Here is a 26,883-nt window from a genome sequence, read left to right as displayed (position 1 = left end):
TGTGAGCAACCTCATTGGTTTGTCTTCTAATAAACTCAACATGAGAGTTTGTAAATAAGAGTAGAAAACTTGTTTACAATATTTTATAATATCTCCAAACACAGATTCATCTATCTTATTGTTGTTAAAATTGTCCACCACGTGTTTGGAGTCAAGTTCAAACACCACACTGTTAAGTTGAAGATCTTTCACCCATTTCATCGTACTGAGTAGGCCTAAAGCTTCACCAGTATCTACATCAAGAATAGGAGAGTACCACTCCGTTTAGCTAGAACAAATAGTCCTTGATCATCCCGAATGCATACACTGATACCAACATTGTTACGCGATCTTGAAAATGAAGCATCGACTTTGCATTTCCAACTGTCTGCAGCCGGTCTTGTCCATTCATATCTTTGCGGACTATGTTGCTGATTATCATGTCTTTCACACACCTCTCTCGCATTCCTCCAACCTGTTATGAGCGAGTTTGCACATTCACAGAAAACAGTCCTAAGCACTCTCTCATTTCTGCATATCACGTCATTACGTTGTTTCCAAATATACCACATAATGCATGCAAACATAGCCATGTTGTCTTCATTAAGCTGAAACAGAATGTTAAAAACATTCTCAGTAATCGAATTTGCCAAATTTCGGTGTTGCATAATGCTACTTTATAATCCCACTTGTTGCCAACAACTAATGCTATTATGACAGGAGAAAAATAGATGATTGTTATCTTCATCACCTACATCACAAAGAACACAATTATTTGGAAAAGTAACACCACTACCATGCAATCTTGCTCTCGTGGGCAGACACGCCAGAGAATTTTTTTTAATTTTTGGAGGCATTTGTGATTTCCAAATGAGATGTCATCTTCCATCAACACGGTGCTGATCTCTGTCAATATTCGTGCTTATGCAGAAGTGGTGTGCACTTTTAACTGTATAAAGACCATTTTTCTCAAGCTGCCTAGTGATATTGTCATTCTGGAACGACTCAAGAGGAGGTGTATGTAGTATTTTATCAGCTATATCATCATTTACTAAGTCACAGATCAGATCTGAATCTCATTCCTTCACATTATGATGTAGCGGGTCTGCTACTGTCAGATAATCCAACTACGAATCAAAGTTATCCTACTTGTTTATATCAGTCCCGTCAAAGAGCCAATTCTAGTCCTAGAGGGGTATATTGTGTCATGTTCCTATGCTCCATTTATGTCTGTAACGCCCCAAAAATTAGAATTCATTTTATTTAATTATTTAGTTGTTGTGGTGTGTATTGCCGATGTTTATTTAATTATTTTTGTAATGAATAATTAAATAATTGATAAATAAAATAAAGAGGTGTTGGGAGCATGGAGGAGGGAGTATGTTAGAATAGTAGCATATATAGTTTCATGTTTTGATTCCACTCAAAAGGCTCACGCCTAGTTTGTCTGCTTTAGTGGCCTTCAATGACCAATAATTTCATTGCATTGTTGACAATTAAATGGAAATGGAAACCTAGCTCTCTCATTTGATTTGATAGTATTAATCAAAATTAAGAGAAATAATTCGGAGTTATTATCATTTATATGCTATGAATGGCATTCTAATTCAAAAGACAAATTGTAACCTTCTTTGATCCCTTCCATTCCCAACTTGTGATACTTCCATTAGCTAACAGTATCACATACTAGCTATTTGATGTCTCTTAATTGTATTCTAATACTAAGCCAATGTATATTGCCACACGTCTTTCAAAACTAGTCTCCTTTGTCATCTCAAGTGATCATCATGCTTTATTATAAGTTTCATTCTCCTTCAGTTCAATGGGTGTAAGTTCTCTTTGACGAGTGTCTCTATTCTATTTTCTATTGGTTTCATGAAAACCCCAATAATGGTCTATTTTCATTTTTGACAAAGCTGTCACCGTAGAATTTCATTTCCTCCTTCGTTCACCGTCGGATCGCATTCATTTTTTGTCAGCATGTTCACGACACACGGTTCTTCATTTTCAACGGTCGGATCGTCAAAACAATGTCTAGAGTGATCGGAATCCTAGTTCTAATACTTACCACGAATTTAGAGTAAAATTGCTTGGAAGGAAAACCCTTGAGGTAAGGGCTTTTTCCCCATACATTCATGCTACATAGGGACTGTTTTATGAGATAGTGGTAGAACCTTTATCTTTTAGAAGAAACTAATTAAAAAGTGATTACAAGAATTCAATCGGTTTGAATAATTCAATTGAAATAGTTGCCGAATACGTTTTATATAATGATCGTTCTTGGCTTTGATTTTAAGAGAGAGTTTGACTTAATTATTTGATTTGATAAAAAGACTATATTCAAAATATTTGATTAAGAATTAACATATTTGAATCAAATTTAATTAAGTGGATACTTACAAAAGTGTGTGATTATGATGTATTAATAATAAACTGCCTTTGTTACTGTTGATTGCTATGGTGGTCGTTGTGTTGCCGTTTGCGTGTTGCCGTTGTTGTTATAAGTTGTTGTTTATAAGTTGTTGTCTTTAAGCCGTTGACTATTGATGTTGTCTCGTGATTAAGCCGTCGATTATTGATGTTGTTATAATGATGATGAAGTTGTTAAATGATGTTGCCTATTGACGTTGCTTACTATAACATGACATGCATTCATTCATGTGCCCAATGACGTGGCCTATAGAAGTTGTATAAATGACGTTGCTTAATGATGTTGTTATTGGTGTTGTTCAATGAAGTTGAAAATAATGACGTTGATCCTCCATGATGTAAAACTGAAAATGACGTTGCTATTGGTACCACATGCATTTAGCGAGTCTAGGCGCATTGCATGCATTTTATTTATTGAAGTTGTGTCGTATTTGGATCGATGAAGTTGTGCTTTATCTATTGGGTGTGTCTTTTTGTTGTGTGTTGTTGCTACTCGTTGATGTTCCGATAGTGTGTTTCTTTATATGATTGATGACGAGTTATCCGCTTACTTTTCAAATATATATATATATATATATATATATATATATATATATATATATATATATATATATATATATATATATATATATATATATATATATTTTTGAAAATTTTTTGATTGGTGAAGTGTTTTGTTATTATTTTATGACATTTTTCTTATGGTGAGTATGATTCAATTTGGATAAGGAAATTGACACTTACATGATTATTGTTGTAGGTACTATAGATGATGTGTGACGTTGATATGTTGCTTGAAGCGTGTGCGGGGAAAAAAATGGGTTTTTATAAATTGAAAACTTTATGTAACGAATAGTCCGTTGAGAAACCTATTTTATTTTAATGGCTTAACTACACATTTGGTCCCTTACGTTTATTTTAGGTTTCAATTTGGTCCCTTACGTTTAAAAAGTATCAATTTGGTCCCTTACGTTTATTTTAAGTTTCAAGTTAGTCCTTTCCGTTAGTTTTGTCACTAACACCGTTTGAACAGTACACGTGTCAGCGTGTCCAAGTGCCACGTGTCAGTCCACGTATGCAAATTGACTGCCACATGTGACAAAATTGACGGAAAGGACCAACTTGAAACCTAAAATAAACGTAAGGGACCAAATTGATACTTTTTAAACGTAAGGGACCAAATTGAAACCTAAAATAAACGTAAGGGACCAAATGTATAGTTAAGCCTATTTTAATCATTTTGTTTTTTTCCTAAATAATTTTCTTATTTAAAATTCGGGATGTTACAATGTCGACCTTTCACTACAAACTTAGAACTCCATATGTTGCGCCAGACATAGCTTGGACTGTGCCATATGCTCGATTTCGGGAAAGGGTTGTATATGTGTTGTGTGTGTGTTTTTTTTTTTCTTTCTATTGTGTGATAACAACCTCTTTTGATTGTTTTGTTTAATTAACTTACTTTTATGTTCATGTGATCTTATCTTGTTTTTTACTGTTGTGGAATTAAACATCATAGTTTGATTGATTCTAGTATTTGAAAAGTGTGAATGCCAAGTATATGTTTTTCAAGTCATTATTGTACACAAGTTTTAATACTAAATGCAGGTCTGCAATATAGGTGATTATATAGCTAAGTCTATAACCTATGAAACACGGATACTCCTCATAACCGACGCCAACATGACACTGGCAATTATCTACATTGAATTGTGTTATTTTTTCAAATTATTATAGGTGTCGATGTGTTAATGTTGTTTCTGTGTCCATGATTCATTGTTATAACTTCATTCAAATGTTTTATATTTTCCAAAAAGATTATTCCACGGGAGGCAATTCTGTTACAAATAGTGTCAGACATAAAATGCAGACAACTCCTTACTCCTCTAACAGTATTTGAACTTTGGTTCGTCGCGTTGTATGAAACTGGTTGATTTATTTTTTAACAACCATAACATACACTCACATGAATGTTGCTAACACTAAAATGTGATAAATCCTCTACATCTTTTTCCCTAAGAAAAAATATTGTTCATGCTGTACGAAGTGATGGACATTGTCATGCATACAACAATAGTCAACACCACGTCCACACCTATTTGGATTAAGTGAAGTTTGATTATATGTAGTCAGCACATTTGAATTGTTTGATATTAAATGGATGATTTATATTTTAATTTCGGATATTAAATGTTTTTAAATCTAAAACTTGAGTTTAAAATTTAGATCATCCGACTATCCGATCTTTATCAAACAGTCCAAATGTGACCGACTATCATGCAGTCACATCCTTCTCATTGCACACTATCAAGATACTAAGCATGCCTAACTAGCTTCTAGGTGACTTGTTCAACAAGTAACTGGTGAAACTAACTTTGCTAAGTAGTTATATTTAGATACTAGAAATGAAGGTAATTCAATTTAATCATTTAAATTGTCTAGTATTCTACATCCTCTGAAAATTTCAATTACCATATTCATACATACTTTGAGAACATGAGATGTAAGAACAACGACGAGTGAGAGTGGATCAAAATGTAGAGTGAAGATCATGTATTAGGGTTGTATATGTGTTTTTTTTTACAGGAAAAACTTATGGCATTTCATTAATTAATAATCAAATCCTGGATACATGTAGAGATATCGGTATGAATGCGGAAACTAACTAGATAAGAGTACTCTTGTCGAATTGTGAGCAACCTCATTGGTTTGTCTCCTAATAACCTCAACATGGGAGTTTTTAAAATAAGAGTAGAAAACTTGTAGACAATCTTTTATAATATCTCCAAACACAGATTCGTTTATTCTATTGTTGTTAAAATTGTCCACCACGCGTTTGGAGTCAAGTTCAAACACTGCACTGTTAAGTTGAAGATCTTTCACCCATTTCATCGCACTAAGTAGACCTAAACCTTCACCAGTATCAACATCAAGCATAAGAGAGTACCAGTCTGTTTTAGCTAGAACAAATTGTCCTTGATCGGCCCGAATTCATACGACAAACTTTGTTACGTGATCTCGAAAAGGAAGCATCAACATTGCATTTCCAACTGCATGCATCCGGTCTTGTCCATTCATATCTTTGCGCACTATGCTGCTGATTATTATGTCTTTCGCGTACCTCTCTCAAATTCCTCCAACCTGTTATGAGTGAGTTTGCACGTTCACAAACAACTGTCCTAAGCACTCTCTCATTTTTGCATATCACATCATTTCTTTGTTTCCAAATAGACCACATAATGCATGCAAACACAGCCCGACTGTCTTCATTAAGCTGAAACAGAATGTTAAAAACATTCTCAGTAACCGAATTTACCAAATTCCGGTGTTGCAGGATGCTACTCCATAATCCCACATGTTGCCAACAACTAATGCTATTTTGACAGGATAAAAATAGATGATTATTACCTTCATTACCTGCATCACAAAGAACACAATTATTTGGACAAGTAACAGCGCAATCATGCAATCTTGCTCTCGGCAGATAGTTACGACAGACACACTAGAGAATTTTTTTAATTTTTGGAGGCATTTGTGATTGCCAAATGAGATGTCATCTTCCATCAACACGGTCCTGATCTCTGTCAGTATTCGTGCTTATGCAGAAGCGATACGCACTTTTAACTGTGTAAAGACCATTTTTCTCAAGTTGCCAAGTGATTTTGTCACTCAAGAAGACGTGTATGCAGTATTTTATCAGCTCTATCATCATTTACTAAGTCGCGGATTAGATCTGAATCTCATTCCTTCAAATTATGTAGCTGATTTGCTATTGTTAGATAATCCAACTACGAATCAAAGTTATCCAACTTTTTTATAGCAGTCCCGTCAAAGAGCCAATTTTGGTCCTAGAGGGAGATATTGTGTCATGTTCCTATGCTCCATTCATGTTGTGCCAGACATAGCATAGATTGTGCCCTATGCTCGATTCCAGGAAAGGGTTGTATATATCTTGTGTGTGTATTTTCTTTCTATTGTATGATAACAACCTCTTTTGATTGTTTTGTTTAATTAACTTACTTTTAATTTTTATATTACATCCCAAGCCACAATGCGATATTGTTATTTAATTCATTTCTATATTGTGAAAATGAATTAGATGCAGTTAAGTTTGGTGCAGTCAGTATGTAATCAAATCTTTGATATCGTACGATCAAGATCAGACAATTCAGATCTTAATATAATTTTTATCTATATTTAATATAAAATTTCGAAGTTAAAATTTAGATGGTCTAATCTCAATTAAACATGGTCATAGATTATTGACCGCATGCTCTGAATACACATAATTCATATCCCTATATTGTTGCATAAATTTAGAGAGCACTTTTTCAATTGTAGCCTAAAATGAATAGACAATGGTTTATTATGTCCCTTGTTTCATCGAAGGCCTAAAACGAATAGGCAACACGATTTTTCATATCATCATGTTTTCAACTGTGAACTAAAACAATTGGACGATGATTTTTTATGTCTATACTTTTCCAATTGGGACCTGAATTTGTTGTTGTCAAACAATGACACAGTTTCAAGTGATAATCAATTATGACCTTTAATTTAAAATCGGACGGTTCAAATTTAAAATATAATTTTATAAAACAAAATAATCTCAATCATTGATCATAAATCGAATGGTCGAGATCAGTTACAACATTCTGCTGTAACCGCAAGAAATCTATTTCCTACCAATTATGGCCTAAAATAAATACACCGGATTTTTATATTACAATCGATAGAATATTGAAAGGTGTCAACATGTGAAAAATCATTGCCTATTACCTCTAAGTCCGGAATTTTTCAATTGTTGTAAAACTAGTGTAACCTAAAGTCAAAAATGTTATAAAGCTTAGACTCTACATTAAGGTCCAACAAATAACTATAAAAGACGAAACAAATCTAAAGACATAATTAACTCTAACCACCTAAAAACTTTATCACATTAAGACAACGAAATGACATAAACATACTATTTCAACTTCGATATCAATTTTTATTATTTTATACTAGCGGGTCAGGCAGCCTGCCCGTGTCTAACTTGTATCAAAAAAAGGACATATTTTATGTTATGATCAGTTTATTAATAAAATATTTTTGCTGTAAAAAAAGAAAAAGATATGTCTTATGTTATGGTGATCAGTTTGTTAATAAAATATTTTTGTTGCTACTAAAAAAATTAAGGGTATTATTGGTATTATGAAAAGTCCACACCAAAACTCATGTATTCTCTTTATATATAGTAACGCGTCTGCCTGTGTCTAACTTATGTCCAAAAAAAAATATATGTCTTATGTTATGGTCAGTTTGTTAATAAAATATTTTTGCTATAAAAAAAGAAAAAGATATGTCTTATGTTATTGTGAGTTTGTTAATAAAATATTTTTGTTGCTACTAAAAAAATTAAGGATATTATTGGTATAAAAAGTTCACACAAAAACTCATATATTCTCTTTATATATAATATAGATATAGAACCCTGTTGTGATTTACTTTTTTACCAAAGACTTCTTTTGTGATTATAGTAAGTGACAATAGTCCAAGATACTAAGATAGTTGGGTAGGGTTTAGGCAGATTGAATGTCTCAAGTGTGCTGGAAACCATTAATTAATAAGTGTCATATAAAATATAGGTAACTGGTGCCTCTATTAAGTGTCATAAAATAAAGAATTAGAATTGGTATCTTTGGAGCACTAGTTAAAAAAAAAATTGATATTAAAAATAATATTTTTTATATTTAGTAAACATTGATCATACAAATTTTAAGATTACTTTTTTATATTTATAGTTTCCTTATTAAATTAAAAGTACTAATTAGCATTTTTTTTCTAAAATAAATTACTATAAAATACACTTGGTTGCCATGTTAGGTCATTAATTTAAATGGCCGGTCCCCGTTGGTTAGGACGGGTCATGGGACCAACTATATTACATATATTAACTTTCTTCTATGTAGCTATATATTACTTATTGTAAAAAATACTAAGTAGCTATTACTTTTTTTTTAATAATAAATTGTTAGTATGCTAATTGTTATGTTTGTTGTTTTTACATCTTTTTAAGATTTGAATTTTGGACCTCCAATTTCTTTAGCCGTTAACTCAATTGGTTCAACTAGTTAAGCTACTTATCATCTCACCCATATTTAGCTATTACTTATTATCAAAAAAAGAAGTAACTATTATTAAATATTTTATCCTTAAATATAAATTCCTTTCATATTACGTTTATTTCTTTTATGTTGTTTTTTTAGGTAGGCTAATTGTTGGAATTTCATCCTTAAAATGAATAAGTCAAGTAATCAATTGAATCCGTCTCCTACATATAAAATATTATGTCTCCAAATAAAAAGCTAAAAAGGAGACCTACAGAGGTCACAATATTCAATTTTCATACTAGTATGTTTACATTAGTAGTTTAATTTCACTTTTAGTCCTCTATTTTATTAAACTCACACAATTTGTCCTATTTTTAATTACCTTTTTGGGCTCTAACTTTATTTTATGTTATTTTTTACTAAAAATAAGTGATATTCATTCATTCAAATTGATAGAGTACATCAATACAAAACAAATTCAAATTCGCTAAAAACAAAAATGGTTAATTTAGTGCCAATCATACTCTTTCCCCTAAAAATAGTAGTATTTCTTTGGTACAAAAAATTCATCAATGTTGAATTTAATGACAAAATACCACTTTTGAAGCTAAAATTGACCTTTTTTTACTCCAAAAGTCAAAAATTTTAAGATAAAACACGTTCCTTGAGATCAATATTACAACAAATGTGAAAATAGATGGCCAAAACATCCGTTTTTAGAAAAACAACCCTAAAATACAGGTTGACGGTATTAACTTTAGAAAAACATTTGTCTTTGAATTTCTCAGAAGCATGGCCTAACGAGCTTCTAAGTGACTTAGCTTGTTCAACAAGTAACGGGAGGGAGGGAGGGAGGGAGGGAGAGATTAAAATTACTACAACATGACCAACATGAAAGAAAAAAAATTGAAGAGAATCTAAATCCAAAATTTACCCCCATATAGGGACCACTCATGAAGTATCTTGAGAGGCCATTATCAAACTCCTTACTCACAAGATGCATAACTTAAAAGGTTAACCGTGCAAACATGAATATAACTATATGACCAATTCGGCGGTAAATCTTAAAGGACTAATTAATTGAAAATAAGGATCAAACTTAAAAGATTTGTTGGTATAATTTTACCTAAAATTATAATTGTTCTCAGTATTTTTATATTATAAAATTCATTATCTTACTTAAAATGGTAATATTCACCATTTATGTACTCTACTAGTCCCTTATTATAAAAATCTTTTCCAAAAATTATTTACTTGTTCTTAATTATAAACAAATATTCACTTTTTAGATTTATTGAATCACTGATATATTTGATCTATATTCAATCTCAGATGCACAGTTGTTCAATGAATTTAAAAAATGAATATTTGCTTATAATTAAGGCCCGAGAGTGTACTAATATATATTAAAAAAAATTGTCTGAGTAATAACTTGTCTGAGTGTTACTATTACTAAATTATCATTTTATTAAATGTATTCTAATGTTAATTTTTCATATTCCAATACAAATTGATGATATTAGTAAAGTGTAGATTTGAAAAAATAATAATAAATGTGTCTAATGTTCAAGGAGATTATATTAGTAATTTAATGGGTCTTCCGTCTTTTAGATTTCATTAAATCCATTGCACTCTTTTTTCCTTATCCTTGGTTTTATCCCTTGGGGTTTTCCAGGAAAGGTTTTTAATGAGGCAGTGGTAGGTTCCTTGTATTTTTGTTTCCTTGGGTTTTGGTCTAGTCCCCTCAAGTTTGTCTCTTTTTTCTTTCTTTCTAATAAATTTATTAGGGTGCTGCAAATGATAGGTGATGATTATGGGGTGCCAACATAGTTGGGATGTCATAGTTATCATGTGATGCCTGTGCACGCTAATGTTTTATAAAAAAAAAATAATAAATGTGTCTAAAAAGTTGGAGAGGATCTTAAGACAAATTTCTTTTTAAAAGATTTTATAATTAGAGACGGAGGACTATTTTTTAATCAAGTAGACTTCTTTTTATACTAAAAAACAATGTTGTTTATTCATTCAAATTTATAAAGTACATCAATCGAAATTATTATATATTCCAGTTTGCTAAAAACTAGAAACGATGAATCTGCAAAACAAAACTCACAGCACTCGAGTTAATATATAGCATAAAATAACCTAATGACAAAGCCTACAATTAATATGACAAAATTAAAATGTCCGGAATAGTCATGCGTTTGGATCTGCAACGCTGAGGACGCTAAAGTTATTGAATCCACACTGAATTTGGGTTTAAGCAAATCTATAAATATGTACAAAAGAAATACCATACTAAGACGGAAAATGAAAACATACACCCAAGACAAGAAATAAAAAAAAACACACACACAAGATGAGAAATCAACACAAACATTGTACCATGACGGAAAATCAAAATAAACAATTTCACACTACAATAGGAGTAAAACAACACTTGAAGAAGAATCACAAAGAATAAAATTCAAATGAAACCTAAAAATATGTGGAAAAGAAATCACTTATTTAAATACAAAGAAATAAAAATAAAAAATAAAAAGAAATTGACCCTAAATCATTCTTCTCTAATGGACAGAAAAAAGCAAAAAGAAATTAGGGTTATGTCAAGAGTTGCGGCAAATAAGAAAACTTGTTATGATCTAATAAAGTTGCTTTGTATTTGCATGTGATGAATGATGACTATGTCCAAATGAACAAGAATTAGAAAATCTCACTCTTATTTTGATCCATGTGGACTTAAAAAGGAGTAGGTGAAAGACAAGTCTTGATTAACAAGCTGATTTGGACATTAATTCATCGGTGGACATTAAGTTGGGAATTGTTGTCAACATGAGTAATCATTGTCTTCATAAATATGAACTAATATGAACATATTAATTATTGGCTGGAGAAAGAGTGATTAAAGAACACATAATAGCTTATTGATTAAAAGGTTCAACAATAGCACAAGTTTCTTAAGTCAATTTGTTTCCTTGAACATGATAACTTCCAATTAATAATTTAAGATATTATTGACAAACAAGTCTTTGTTTTATAGCTTGTTGCTATGTCTGAAAATTACGTTTGTCATTTTCATATTAAGTGAGTGACATCAAGGAGAGGGTTTTGTATGTTTTGATGATAACTTTTTTTGATAATTTTTTTTATGATAACTTTATTAAAGTGTGTATCAATGACATAATGTATTTTTAAGAGAATTCAAATTCTTCTATTTATCAAAATGATTAATTAGGAGATTATTTAAAATGATGACAATTTGTCATGTATTTTATCCAAGCTAAATTATATTTAGAGAATTTAAAATGACATCTAAAAAGTAGAAACTTGAAAATGCTTCCTTATACAGTGAGAATGTCAAATTAGTCCTGGTATTGTTCTTCCTAATTGAAATCTAAAATTTGAAAATTTTGCAAGTTGGTCCTGGTATTGTTCAAAATTTTCAAATTGACCCTTATAAAATTTAAAATTGTAAAGTGGTCCATATATTTCAAATTTTGCAAAAAGGTCCCTATAAATTTCTTAACAAATTGTAAGTTGGTCGTTATAAATTTTAAAAAATTGAAAATTAGCCTTTAAGCTCTGTTTGGATTTATCTATATATATAAATCCTAGATAGTTCTCCTACCACTAATCCTAACCCTAATTGTATAAATCAATCATAGCCTTTAGATCATTTCTTTTTGTGGATAAATCAAGAGTTAGATAATAAGTGAAACAATCACCTCTTTTAATTTTTTTTTAGTGCCAAGCCTTTTGATTGACATTCCCACTATAATAAAAATGGTTTTGTGAATTAATTATTTTATAATATATATATATATATATATGAGCATGTGAAATTTCCAATTGGAAGGATTATTAGTGTTGTAGAATAATGATATGTTTCTGAAATTTTATGATTTTATTGTATCTTTCTTTTTCTTTGTATTTAACGAGTGAGACTATATTGTTGATTTTGCAAGTATATATAGATTTTGATGCTCTTTATTCTATTTTAACACTTTATCATAGTCATTGTATAACTCTTCTGCCCAACCCTATTTCTCATCCTTATTTCTTCATTTCTTTCCCTTTTAATATTCAATATTTTTTTTTCTTAGCATTCTTATTGTCTAATTTGTGATATTTCTGTAGTGGGACTTTGCATGATATTTACGAAACACTAGAAATAAATTATTTGAAATGCAATTAGAAATATAATTCATATTGTTAATATTTTTAATTAAGTTTTATTGCTAATATTATTTTGATAACATCTATTGTTTCAATTATTAAAACAACGCATAATGTTCGTGCATCGCACACTACTACATTTACCAAGATCGATGCTCCACACATTCCATTGAACCATTTTGATTTTATGTCATTCCAAGATATTTTGAATTCAACTGAAGAAGAAAAAATAGTTGGTAATGATTATTAGCTTTCGTTTTAATTTAAATCTCATATATTGATTGATATTTTAATCTAAATAATATGTCTCTATTTTAATTGTTTTAGAAGTTATTGTGCATGTGATTGAAAGAAGTGAATTCAACATTATTATAATATAAAATACCGCATAACCCCCGTGCATCGCACGGGTGTGGGACTAGTTGTACATAATGGAACGGAGCGAGTTGGTATAAAATGGAATGGAATGGAACATAAATTTCATTGTTTGGACATTTTATTTAAGGGGAAGAAAAATTAAATGAGAGAAAAGATGGAATGGGATGGAACCATCATATACCAATTCATTCCACTCATTTTTAAAGAATCCAAACAATGGAATGGAACCCCACTTCATACCACTATATACCATTTCATTCCATCTAGTTCCATTGATCCAAACAAATTGCAAATTGTTCCCTAATTTTTTAAAAATTTTCAAATAGTCCTTATTTTGTAATTTTTCCGTCAACTTTTTATATTTCACATTCGACCCAACTTTTATATGTTAGGGGGTGACTATAATAATCCAAGTCTATTAAGCGATAATTAAAAGTTCCGCTCAAAAAATATCTTAGCAATTGCATAACTCGGTTGATATGAATATTATATGTTATATAGATTCGGGGTTCGAATTTCAAACCAAACTTCTAAATGAAAATGTTGATATGAAATAAATTATGTGATTGAATAGATAAATCTACAACCTCTAATTAGTATAAACTCTTAAATATTTGAATGATTTTTTATAGGCATGTTTAAAATATCATATAAAGTTTATTTATTAAAATTTAGAATTTTTTTAACATGATATATATGAATTAAATATAAAAATTTTTAAATGGAAAAAGTTCAAGTTAAAAGTGACAAAAATCGTGACTTATAAATTAAATTTTGAGCTCGTTTTTTTAGGAACTTTTTATGATGTTAGACCTGTGAAAATATCATTCAAAAATACATTGTCTTAATAGTAGGGTCCAAAATTGAGTACAAAATAATTTTTCAAACTAAAAATTAAGTAAGAATTAAACTTAAAATGACCATTTTGCAGGGATCAAAAATATTTTAAACTATAGTGGTGAAGGGTTTAGGCAGTACTGGGTTCGATCATCTGCTCCATTGTATAAAAACATTTTAAGCCAAATATTTAATTAACATAAAATTTAATTTTTTTTTTAATTTATAATATTGACAAAAGTGCACTACTATATATAATCTAAGGTTTATTCACACTATCTAAATTTTGATGCCAACCGTAAACATGACAAACTTCAACCACTTTTGAATTTGCCTCTCTTTCACGACAAGTGTTTAGATAAGCCTAATTGGGTTATATTTGATTGAAGAGTGAAAGAGACAGATCAAGAACCAAATTAAACAAAGAAAGAGTGAGAGATGAATGAAAGAGAAAACATATCATTAAAGATTACACCAACTTCTGATGAGGATCAACATTCCTAATAAATGAGGTCTCACCATTACAGCCTATCTCCTTAAACCTCAACTATAAATTTGGGGCATCTATAGTGGAGGTTTGATTAGCAACATACAACCCCACAGTAATCTTCTTTAATTTAACTCCTGTCTTCGCTCCTTAATATAGGTATGGAAAAGTCTCTGTGAACATAACTCAATTAGTTGGGACATTACATATAAAATATAGGAATCGAAGTTCGAATCACAGTACTCCACTATTTCACCTTAAATATAGGTAAGGAAAATATTAACATCTGCCTTTAGAGCTTTTTGGACATATATGTCAAGGAAACAAATTTAGAAAAAAATTAAAAAAAATTTGTCTCAATAAATATAAAAAATTTATATGTAACTATATTAATTAATATGTGTCTAGGTATATTAAGCGATTAAATTTAGTCTAGTGAAGAAATTTTGGTAGTATGCATAAGGTTTTAGATTCTATCCTCGATGACACCATTATAAAAGCCCACAATACTCTTCTTTAATTTAAGTGCTCCCTTCTAGAGCTGTCAAAACGGGCGGTCCGGCCCGTTTCGGGCCGGCCTGGTCGGGCTTCGGGCTTTATCAGGTCGGGCTAAAAAGTCCAGATAAAAAACGGGCTATAAAAATTAGTGCCCAAGCCCGGCCCGGTACGGGTTGTCTGGCTTTCGGGCCGTCCTGGATTTTTTATTTAATTTTTTTTCTACTTTTAGTGTTCAAACTCAACATTATAAATAACTAAAAAACTATTACGCTGTGTTGTGCATACCAAAATTGGACATTCAAATTAAATACTACGCTATGTTAATCATTACTCTTATATTATACATATAATATATAGGATATTCCTGCGCGCCCTATTTTTACTCTTCCGCTACCTACAAGTTTCTCGCGCGCCCGATTTTTATTCATCTGCTACCTACGAGTTTTTCGCATGCTCTATTTTTACTCATCCGCTACTTATGAGTTTCTCGTGCGCCCTATTTTACCTCATCCGCTACCTAAGAGTTTCTCGTGCGCCCTATTTTTACTCATCTGCTACTTACGAGTTTCTCGCACGCCCTAGTTTTACTCATCCGCTACCTACGAGTTTCTCGCATGCCCTATTTTCACTCACCCGCTACTTATGAGTTTCTCGTGCGCCCTATTTTTTCTCATCCCCTAGCTAAGAGTTTCTCGCGCACCCTATTGTTATTCATCCGCTACTTAAGAGTTTCTCGCGCGTCGTATTTTTACTCATCCGCTACCTACGAGTTTTTCGCGCACTCTATTTTTACTCATTCGCTACCTACGAGTTTCTCGTGCCCCCTATTTTTTTCATCGGCTACTTAAGTAGTAAAAATGAGAAATTTGAGAAAAGAAACAATGTTTGCTACTTAAGTTTGAGACACTCGTAGAGCGGCAAAAGAAACTCTTATAATACAAATTAAGTTCAAATCATCCAAAACAAGTTACTTAGAGCTCCCCATTTTTTGGTATCTAACTGGGCCCCACGTGTACACATCACTCATTTAATATTTTTTAATAATAGTACCTAAATAAGCATTCAATCTCTCCAACCCAACACCTCTTAAAATATTCTAAATGGGTTCCACCAATAACACATCTCACCAATAACTAAACATCTTTATAAATGGGTCCCACCAATAACTACTCATTTTTATTTTGCTCTAATGAAGGTACCTATTAGGTGTCAATTCTTAAAAAATAGGTACCCACCATTGGAAATTGTCTTATAGTATTTATTTGGAAAAAAAAATTATTATAATTTATTCGGGGCTGCATGTGGCCCATTCGGGCTAGCCCATATTATTAACGGACTTTATCGGGCCGGGCTAAAAAGCCCAAAAATAATTCGGGCTAGGATTTTCAAAGCCGAAATCCGGGAAACAAATCGGGCTTGACGGGCCGGCCCATTCGAGCTAGCCCATTTTGATTGCTCTACTCCCTTCGTTCCAAAATATAGGTAAGGGAAATATTAACATGTGCATTTAGGGCTTTTAGAGCACATGTTAAGGAAACAAATATATGAAAATATTTTTTGCATCATTAAATATAAAATTTATATATTTAGCTATATTAATGTGTCCATGACCCGATAAGTAAAATATTGTCAATAAAAATTGACGTATTTTAAACCATTAGATTTGATCTATTGATAATGATTTGGATAATATGCATGAAGTTTTAGGTTTGATTCTCCTAACTTCATTGTAAATAAAAAAAAAATTAAAGTATTTGATCTAAATTTTAAACTTAATAATTAACTTTTGTTGACTCATTTTTACCTATAATTGACGGAATTGGTTAACTCGTCTGCAAAGCCAAAAATTCACCAAAACTTGATGGTTAACATTTGATACTCATATTTGAAAGAACATTTGTGAGAGAACAAACTCACAAATTTGGAAGAACATTTAGTTTAATTTTAGAGAAGAATATTTTCTCATTCATATATTCAATGAATTAGTACAACGTATATATATTGCTTATGATAGCAGTTTAGGCAATTAGTCTATACATATTATTGTCTACAAATAAGCATGAAATATCTCAAATATATGATTCCTTATTAACCTAAAATAGATCCCTAAAAATAAGCAATCAATTTCTCAACACGTCCCCTCAAGTTGGTGCATAGATATCCCACATGCCCAACTTGCTAACAACATTTGAGAACACTCGACTTGAGACTGCTTTAGTTAGAATATTAGCCAATTGGTCCTCTGATCGGATCCTAGGTAATTCCAACATATTCTCATACAATTTCTCCTTGATGAAGAATTTGTCTACTTCCACATGCTTGGTACGATCATGCTGAATCGGGTTATGAGCTATGTCACATGCTGCCTTATTGTCACAATATAGTCGAATTGGTTCATCAGGTGTCATAGCCATCAATAACCATCGCTTAACTTTCTTATTATCACCGTACCACTTCTCGTACCCATCATCATCTTTGGTAGGTGGTTGTTTATTACCACGAATAAATGAGAGCTTCTCCTATTCAGCAAGATGCATCTCCATAATCTGAGACCACATATCATAATTTGTTTCGTCGAGTATAATCCCCGCATTGAAGGATGAACTCTCTGAATGAATAATAATTGGCGTAGAAGCAAACCTATTTCCATTGGCTTCAGTAGCCTTTTTTGTTGATTCAGAATTTGATTTGCTCATGGCTCTAGGTTTAGGTTAAGGCTAGGTTTAGATCTAAACCTGCTTTGGTACCAAGTTTAATTTTAGAGAAGAATATTTTCTCATTCATATATTCAATGAATTAGTACAACGTAAAAATTGAGTGCATCGAGTGAATATATGAGATCAGTTTAGGCCTAACCTAAACTGAAGAACTAGAGAAGCCCCGCATTGAAGGAAAGTTGTTGTCATAAAAATTGCATCAATGACAGTTTTTTTTAATGACCAAATATGTCAGCGGTTAACTCGTGGAAGTGAGACTTTGTTGCCCGCGGGGATCAAACCATGAACCTCCCTGATACCCTTTCAATGGCGTACCACTCGACTTCACAATTATATCCTTTAAAATATACTAGCTTCGTCGTTTCCATCCCTTCTAGCATAATCTTAAAATCAAACAGTTGACTAAACTATCAATAGTCACATATTATAAAAGATATATATTTTCCATAGCTATTGGACAAAATTAAAAAGAAATCTTCCAAATGTATCCTTAACAATATCTAATTTTGATGGGAGAAACTATATATATCAACTTTTGCTACCATAGAATTGTGGCCTGTTAGTAGAGCTCAAAGTGTTGAGCTAGACAGTTGCTTTGACCATCAATAGAAAGCTTATCATTGCTTCCTATTGGTAAAATTTCTAGAGCATAATAATATATGTAACAAAATGCAAATGTTAAAGTAGATTCATTGTTCAGCCATGTTGATAAAATCCTATATAGGTTGAATAACACTTCAAAAAACTAAGATGCAGAATTCAAGAAACTCATTCCTGATCTGGTGTATCCTGAACAATTTGATCATGTGCACTTGCTTCATTTGCAAGTACGGGAGGGAAATTTGCGAGACTTTTTTCGACTTGATCAATGATGTCCTTGCTGTATATTGCATCCTCGGGAGTGTCCTGTACATATGTTTCTAATGGACCACTCTCTATTAGATTGGTGACAGGTGAAGATGTTTTGAGTAACAGTGGATTTCTTTGATCATGATTATTAGCATCAGCAATTTCGTATTCGGATACGAGATCCATGAATTCGTTGAGCAGTCTCTGGACTTTCCTATTTGATGCCATGGCTGGAAGAATGTCTTCGATAAGGAGTTTGTGTTTCTTCATTCCCTACAAACATCCAATTGAGAAAGTTGATCAGTTAATGAGCTCAACATGTGATGGTTTGGCATTCAAGTCTATGGTTATCAAATCGAAATTCAAATCGGGAATCGGAATACCTATTTTCTGAATTGTGGTAGTATGAATCATAAGATACATTGCAAATAAAAAAAGTCATTTCAAGTAAAAATAAGAGACAAAACAAAACTATAAGCCGGTACTCCCTTCGGTCTTAAGTATAAGCAGAAGTCAATATGTATTTGGAAGGTCCAAATACATATAGATTTTTGTTTATATTTTAAGGCCGGAGGGAGTATATAATATATGAATCTCAAAGTAATTCAATATTCAAGTCATAAATCCACTGACAAAAGTGGTTGGTTATACTAAGTTTAGTACTGATTCATTTCATTATAATGAACCAAGATTCATCAGTGAATCGGGATTCATCATTTTGAATCGTGATTCAAGATGAGATTCGTATCCAGAATAGTTCCACAGTAAAGATTCGTATGAACTGAGTCAGTTTAGTATCAAATCACGATACAGACTCGCATGTATTGTAAGATACTGATAACGGTTCAAGTTGCCTGGTGTTAATTATTGCCAAATCATCTAAATAATTAATAATCAGCCAATGGATCTTTCAATATTTATACCATCATATATTCATATACCATTTCAGTTGTAATCCACAGCGTATGCAAGAAAAAAAAATTGTTCTAATGCTGTTCATACATAAAGTTATGCGTATGGATTAAAAAATAGTCTTACAAGCACAACAGGATCCCATGCCAAACTCTTATTTGATGATGCGTCTTCAGCCATGCCTGTTGGAGGTCCAAGGAAACTCTCACAGACTTCTCGTAATCGAGATTCATCAGCTTCTCTGCAATTATTTCATCATAACATTTGTTTAGTCTGCTAAAAGTCCAAAATCGCATCACAGTATGTGATTCAATAGTTACAGAAAAAAGTATAACACTATATTTATAACTAGCTAACTATAATTTCAGAAATACATGTGTGGCAGTGGCACCCTTCTTAATAAATAAATTCTTGAAGACTGATAGCATGCATGTTTCGTGCAAGAATGAGGTGCCCAGATTGCATTTGGAAAATCATAAAAGCAAAAGAGACGACAGATATAATACCTTGCAAGAAAGCGAACATAAGACAATAGGCATTGGCGATATTCATTGGAGGATCCCAAAGCCAAAGAAGAGGCCAACTGAGCTTCCAAGTGAGCACGTGTCTGCACTCCATCATCAGTCATTCTATATAAAAAAGTTTAGGCTTAGAAAGTTTTCCTTCAAACGTCACTACTACCACTATCAAGTCTAGAAGAATCAAATAAAAAACACGAGATAAGCACTCGAGGATAAGTATTCTTTGTCTTCCTACTAACTAAAGGAAGTATCAAACATGATAACCGATAAATACCCACCTAGTCCAACCTGGCTTCCGGGCCAAATATTTTTTAACATCAACCTGCAAAGCAGCCAGTTCACCACTTTGAATTGAGCCCAAACTCCAAGAACTGGCAAAATTTGATGCAGGGAAGCAGTCATCAGCAACCCTTAACCAACACTTGAGATTCATGTCAAATACGAAAGCATGACGAGTGGCCAAAACAACTAGAGGAGAACCAGATTTTGATAGCTTTGCAGATATAACTTTAATGGTTCCTGGAATGAAAAAAAAATATATGTAATATGTAATAAAAATAAAAGAGGATAGAGCCAAAGCATAAAAACTTGTAAGCAAAACAAAACCAGTTGTCCTCAAAAAAATGATAAGCTTTGAGAAAATAATAAAATTCAAACAGCTCAGTTTGGCAAGGCCAAACTGCTACATAAGCTTGTATATTGTTTGGTAATTGTTATTCTTTCAGGAGCTTATAGCATTTTGTGAAATGCTACTTGAAGTAGCGTTTGACTATAACACCCACGGTACAAATACGGCGATACGGAAAAATACGAAAATTAAAGATATGGTGTGGCCAAGATACTTTAATAAAATATATAAATGAGAAACATCTAAAAAAAACTTGGAATCCTAGCTTTTGTTAAAAAAATAAATTAAAAAAATATCCTAGTTTTTTCTTAGTTTGCCATATCGGTTTCATTCCGCCGTATTTGTGTCATTCACCCATATCATGTGCCATGTCTGTGCCATTCAGTCGTATCCCAAATGTATCACCCATATTTTTTTAAAATAATTACTTAATTGCATGATACTTCCTCGATACATATTGGGCTGTATCGGTGTCAGATATGTGTCGGACACTGATACTTTGCCAAATTTGGAGTATCGGGCCTTCAGAGGCCGAGCTTATAGATTATGGCGTATCATTTTTTCTCTCATTTTTAGATTTACGGTATTAATTGAAAAAATTAAATATTAGTTAAAAATATTTTTGTATGTCATTTTATCCACTATTTTTACGAAACAGAGCCTATATCAAACATGTAGGTAATATGTGACACTTGTACCTTTAGCAGATGAGCTAGGACTTGACGCAACAAGAGAAGCCAACGAGTCTTGAAGGAGACAGGTTCGGTTGAATAAATCCCACAAATAAAGAGATCCTTTTCTTGTCACCAGCAACAGTTTCCAGCTTTCATCACAGTCTACAAATATTGCAGCAGATCCCATCATCATGGTAGGCATTGCTCGTCTCCCACACTTTGTGTAAATCTTCTCAGCAGCACAAACAAGTCAAAAACATTTTTAAGTGTAAGTTCTACATCATAGCTATGCATAGGAATATACACTGTGCCCATAGTTTTACAGGTGACAAAAAGGTTTGAACCACATTACACATCAATAGGGTACAATGCACATCTCAAAATTGAGAGATGATTCAATATCTAAAAGTGTTTTTCTTAAGAAATGAAGGAAATTCAGAATAACGGATGTGAGGTACCATACACTACAACAGGTAATGAATGATACAATACAATCACATTATGATATATCAAAAGTGTTAACAGAAATACAAGCAGTGAAAACTAAAACGTAAACTGATAGAGACTTGAATGTGAAAGTGGGCCTTGACTTTGGCCCAAGACTAAGGCGTGGAAAGGAAGAGGAAAAGGAAATGAAAGGATGATGACTTACTCCACTATATAAGGAGTGTTATGCAGAAGGAATAATTTAGCAATAATTTCAGTTGGAATTAGTGGGATCACTTATAGTGATTTGGGGCACTTAGTGCTTTGAGGCTAGTAGACTTTCTCTCTACTAGTTTGTTATTTCCTTATTTCCATTACTCTTTTGTAATTGTTTTCTTCCATTAATACAATTAAAAGCTTACATCCATATCATTATTCATTTCATTACTGTTTCATTACAAAATCACGTTCACACACCCATCATAAGCCATATATACAAACATAGAAAGAATATTTACCTGTAGACAACCATCCTCGCAACCAACCGCCAAAAAATTTACATTTCCAGCTAAAACAGTGACTTTTCCTGATATTCTATCAGACCAAAGTGTTTGAGGCCCCCTTGTGCAAGCAATTTCTGTTTCTCTCATCATGGATGCATTTCCCATTCCTACAGTGTCATTCACAGTATGTTCTCTCAGTCGTGCTTCCAAGCAAATAGGCAAAGTATCATCCCCACCTTTCTTGTCAAATATCCTAATGGAAAGAGTGGCATGAGAACCAGTAGCTGTCGAATTTCCCAACTGCTCAACATTGATGATTCCATCTCCGTCAGAAGAAGCCGAAACCTTCTCAATCACTAGGCTCTCAGAAATTGTAGCCCTGGCGGTTACCCCTGAACGTTCTTTAAAATCTGAATTCCTGCCAAGTGCTCCACCAGAGGTGCTTGCTCTTACACTATCGTCTTTAGATACAATTCCATTGGTACCCCTTTGGTGATCAGAAGACACTAGAGGGAAGTCAAGTGCTTGGGTTTGAACCGCACTAGAAATGTTTTTTTGCTGAACCGGCACTCCAACTGCTTCAGGAATAATTCTTTTCCTTCCATCAGGACGTCTATACTCCCTTTGCTTGACGGGGCTAGAAATTCGTGCAGCCGCAGAGGTTGACAGGGCTATATTCCCTTTGTTTAACGCATCACCAACAGGACCTCCGCCCTTCTTATTATGATCAACTTGAGGCTCCACATTCTTTGCACCAACACGTGTATCAACATAAGTTTTTGCAATTGTCTGGTTTTGCTGACTAGAAACCATCTTTTTGCTTGGTGTTTGCTTGGTAGCAGCTGCTTCAAGCAATAACTGTGCTGGACTCTCAGCTAAGTTTGCTTGACGGCCTCTCACATCACCATAGCGACTTCTCTTCAACTCATCTAGCTCGGCATCACTAAGTCTCTGACCTAGTTCTTTCGCATCAAAATGAAATATACCAACAGATCCGTCCAAGGAACATGCAAAAAGTGAATACCCATCAGGGCTCCTGTTTCAAGACGAAATAAATATTAAATAATAATTAGCATAAAAATAAAGAATTCAAACTAATAAGCACAAAAAAATAAAAAGATTTAAACTACATATGTAACTCAGCCATAGATGAAGACCATACCAGGATAAATCCACAACGCTTTGAGTAAAAAAATGCTTGGCCACAAAAAGAGGACGAGGACTTCCAGTAGTCCATACGGTTATAGTTCGATCCTGACTTCCAATTGCAATAACATTGTATGGCTGTGGCTCTTTGTTTCCTGTCTTGGAAGCACCATTGGACCACCCAACAGGCACAGACTTGACTTCCTCAGCACTAGACAAATTCTTTTTGAACATCGAATGGTTGAACTTGACCACAATAATTGGAGCATTGTGTCCTAAGAAGTCAAATGTTGCAGCCCATTCCCCTCTCTCAAGCACAGGGGCAGAATGCCTTGGCTTCTGGAAACCGTGAGTTGTGGTGATAAAATGACCACATGGAGACCAACCAAGCCGCCTGAAGAAGGTTGATCCAAGCTGAAAGCAGAACAACTCAATTAGGAATAGAAATGATATCGGTAATAATTTGAGAAAATATAATAATTGAATGTAACCACATATTATCGGTGTCAGAGACACCGACACATGCCATACACTAGACAGTAGACAGGCATTCAACGTGAATTTTCGGTGCTTCATAGGATTATTAGACTTCAAAGTAAGAAACTTACTGATTTAGCCCAATGACCATCTGTCTTGTGAGCAAGACTCCAATCACTAGTTTTCCAGATAATGACGGTTTTATCATCAGATTGACTTGCTATAAAAGATCCTATAGGATCCCAAGCAACCCCCTTAACAAGGCTAGAGTGGCCCCTTAGAACAGTTGTGCAAATGCCATTACTCATATTCCATATATGAATGGTGTTGTCCAAACTCCCACTAGCCAATGTGGAATCATCAGGTGACCAATTAAGATCCACCTACTTTACACATGAACAAGCAGATCTCAAGTTAACGATTCAGATTATAAAAAAAAAGTGGAATTATTTGAATACTCAAGGTGATGATTAAAAAAAGGCGATAGAAGACCATTTAGATGGAAAATCTAGTTTTTTTTACATTCAAAGAGAAAATGTTGGTTAACTGGAACTAGAAATATTTTTAGAAAAGACAACGGGTTGAAATTGTAAAAGCAATTGAATTACCACGTCGGCAGTGTGCCCTCTCAATGTCATTGCAACTTTCCAGTTTTCAATATCCGGTGCTTCTCCACTACCGAATTCTGTAGTACCTGAACCAGGCTTCCTCTCATGAATTAATATCACCTGATCATCTGACCCAGATGCAACATACCTTCCATGCTTAGCCCACCTTACACAGTTAACAGACCCAAAATGATCCCGCAGGGTTGCAAGAAGCCTCTGAGAAGGCTCGTCATTTGTTGAGTCAGTAGTAGAAACACACTTCATATTCCATATACGAACCTGCGTAAAACATATCATTGAAACTATGATTATTTCAAAATCAATATCATATTTCTCAATCTAACGCATCAAACATCTAACCAAAACTACTTTTCTCATTGAACTAACAATCTATCTAGCACCAACATTTCAGATTGAAGACGTGTTTGTTATCCAACACGATATTGACACAATTACACCATTATCTCAAATTTATCACCGATGTTAGTGTCAGTATCAGCGGTAGCGTCAGAATAGTGTCCAGTCTAAGTACTTCATAGGCAACAGTACAAACAAAATGGCATCAGTGTTGCCAAATAGCAGCTATAGCGGTGCTACAGAGCTATAGCATAGCGGAATTTGAACAAACCACCATAGCTCCGCCATACATTATTTATTACAAAGTGTTGTCAAACAGCAGCTGCTATGGCGGGCTATAGCACTGTAGCACAGCGGAATTTGAACAAATCACTCTTTTCCGTGAACCCCAATCGACAACATTGAATGGCATAAAACTACCTCATTCACTAACATAACAAATTAAACACAACAAAGGAGTCTCATTTCACACAACAACCCTAAATTCAAATTCACCAATAAATTGAGACTCTAAAACAAAAAACCATACCTTGTGATCACCACCACCAGTAGCAAACCTAAGCCCACCTGGCTGAACATCAATGGAGAAAATTTGCATGCCCTCATGTCTAACCCAAAGAGGTTTCTCAGCAATCATCTTCCAAAAAAATCTTCTTTTTCACCCAAAAACGGCTTCAGTTTCAGTTTTGGTTTCACTCTTTTATCACACACTTCAAACCCTACAAAAAGGGATTGTTCAAGAACAACCCTTTTGCCCCAAAATCATTGTGAAAACCAGAATCAGTAAAAACTAATGAATCAAGAAATTATCTTGATGGGTTTTAAAGAAAAACGCAGATAGAAAACAACCCAGTAATTATTTTTTCGTGTGAGAAAGGGAAAGTAAAAGTGAAAAAATCAAAAACCCTACAAAATGTTGACGAAGATGAAGGGGTTAACGGTCAAATCACAGAAGAAGCTAAAAAGTGAAAAAGAGAAGACAAATAGTACTATGTGTGGAGGGAGAGGTGGGAAGTGATTATTGTGAATGGTAACTTAACTTACCTGTCTGTGTGACTTTTCGCTTCAATTCGATGTGTCCCCTAAAGCTGTAAGACCAAAGACATAACAAAATTGTTAACCAAAAATGTATGAATTATAATTATAATGTATGTTATGTTATGTGAGTGAAGAAGTGTAATTTTCTTTTTTATTTTAGTTAACTAAAAAAGAAAAAAAAAGTGTAATTTTATATTTTTTTATCTATTCTATACTTCTTTAAGTAAAAAAAAAATCTATTTTATACTTTTATAGTATCTATAACAATATATAAAAAGGATAGGTGAGTTTGAGATGAATTTTTCAATATATCTATTTTACCCTTGACTTAGTTTCACAACTTCCATTAACTAATCAATTTAAAAAAATAAAAAATAAATTCAAATCATAAAAATGTGAATAAGTGGCAAATGAGTTGTCTATACATGAATGATTACCAACTTAATACTACATTTATACTATATAAAAAGAGAATACAAATATTTTTTGTGTCGATTTTTCATAATACCAACAATACCCTTATTTTTTTAGCAATAAAAATCTTTTATTAACAAATTCATCATAACATAAAACATTTTTTTGACATAAATTAGACACAGGAAAGCGCGAAACGCGCCTATCTGACCCGCTAGTATATATAAAGAGAATGAGCTATGTTTTTTTTTTTTACAAGAATGAGCTATGTTATTTACCACGACAACGAAACTCACTATTCGCTCATTCCATGACTATCACAAGTATTATTTTTTAATAAAAAAGCGATATTTAGTGGAAAACACGGTCAGATAGTGTTATAGTGTTGTTCGCTTTTTTCGTGGATACGGCCTTCGTGACATAAAGTATTTCCCAAAGAAAATACGTGAGTTTTGGTGTGGACTTTTCATAATATCAACGATATCCTTATTTATTTTAGTAGCAACAAAAATCTTTTATTTAACCAACTCACGATAACATAAGGTATTTTTTTAACATAAGTTAGACACAAGCAGACGCGTCCGCTTTATTTTAAGTGAATATTTATTCTAGACTTTTTCCATCTGGTGGAATGATCTACCTTTGGAAATTAGAGAGCAATTTAATAGAAACAAGTTTGGTTTACCAAACTATAGATCTCTTCCTTTTGAGAAGGTTTTGGTTTATGTCCCCTTCT

General features: G+C 32.9%; 1 protein-coding gene across 2 annotated transcripts; it reads right to left on the bottom strand.

The window, feature by feature from the left end:
* Positions 1-18,008: 18,008 nt before the first annotated feature.
* Positions 18,009-25,827, bottom strand: LOC123921199 (protein HIRA-like). 2 transcript variants are annotated; one of them, XM_045973636.1, is made up of 11 exons: positions 25,740-25,827; positions 25,225-25,443; positions 24,339-24,617; positions 23,862-24,113; positions 23,270-23,667; positions 22,123-23,143; positions 21,203-21,407; positions 20,155-20,395; positions 19,862-19,984; positions 19,482-19,596; positions 18,009-18,716 (listed from the first exon to the last, which is right to left on the bottom strand). In XM_045973636.1, the coding sequence occupies exons 2-11, from the start codon at positions 25,330-25,332 to the stop codon at positions 18,363-18,365; spliced, it is 3,096 nt and encodes a 1,031-aa protein (XP_045829592.1). In that variant the 5' UTR covers positions 25,333-25,443; positions 25,740-25,827; the 3' UTR covers positions 18,009-18,362. The 2 variants fall into 2 exon arrangements, with proteins under 2 accessions (XP_045829592.1, XP_045829593.1); XM_045973637.1 differs by lacking the exons at positions 25,225-25,443; positions 25,740-25,827 and having other exon boundaries at positions 23,862-24,116; positions 24,339-24,475.
* Between the last annotated feature and the right edge of the window lie 1,056 nt (positions 25,828-26,883).

The sequence above is a fragment of the Trifolium pratense genome, linkage group LG4 (genome assembly GCF_020283565.1).
Source record: "Trifolium pratense cultivar HEN17-A07 linkage group LG4, ARS_RC_1.1, whole genome shotgun sequence".
Taxonomy (NCBI): domain Eukaryota; kingdom Viridiplantae; phylum Streptophyta; class Magnoliopsida; order Fabales; family Fabaceae; genus Trifolium; species Trifolium pratense.
The sequence above is the reverse complement of the archived record's forward strand: the minus strand, read 5'-3'. Positions and strand labels throughout refer to the sequence as shown.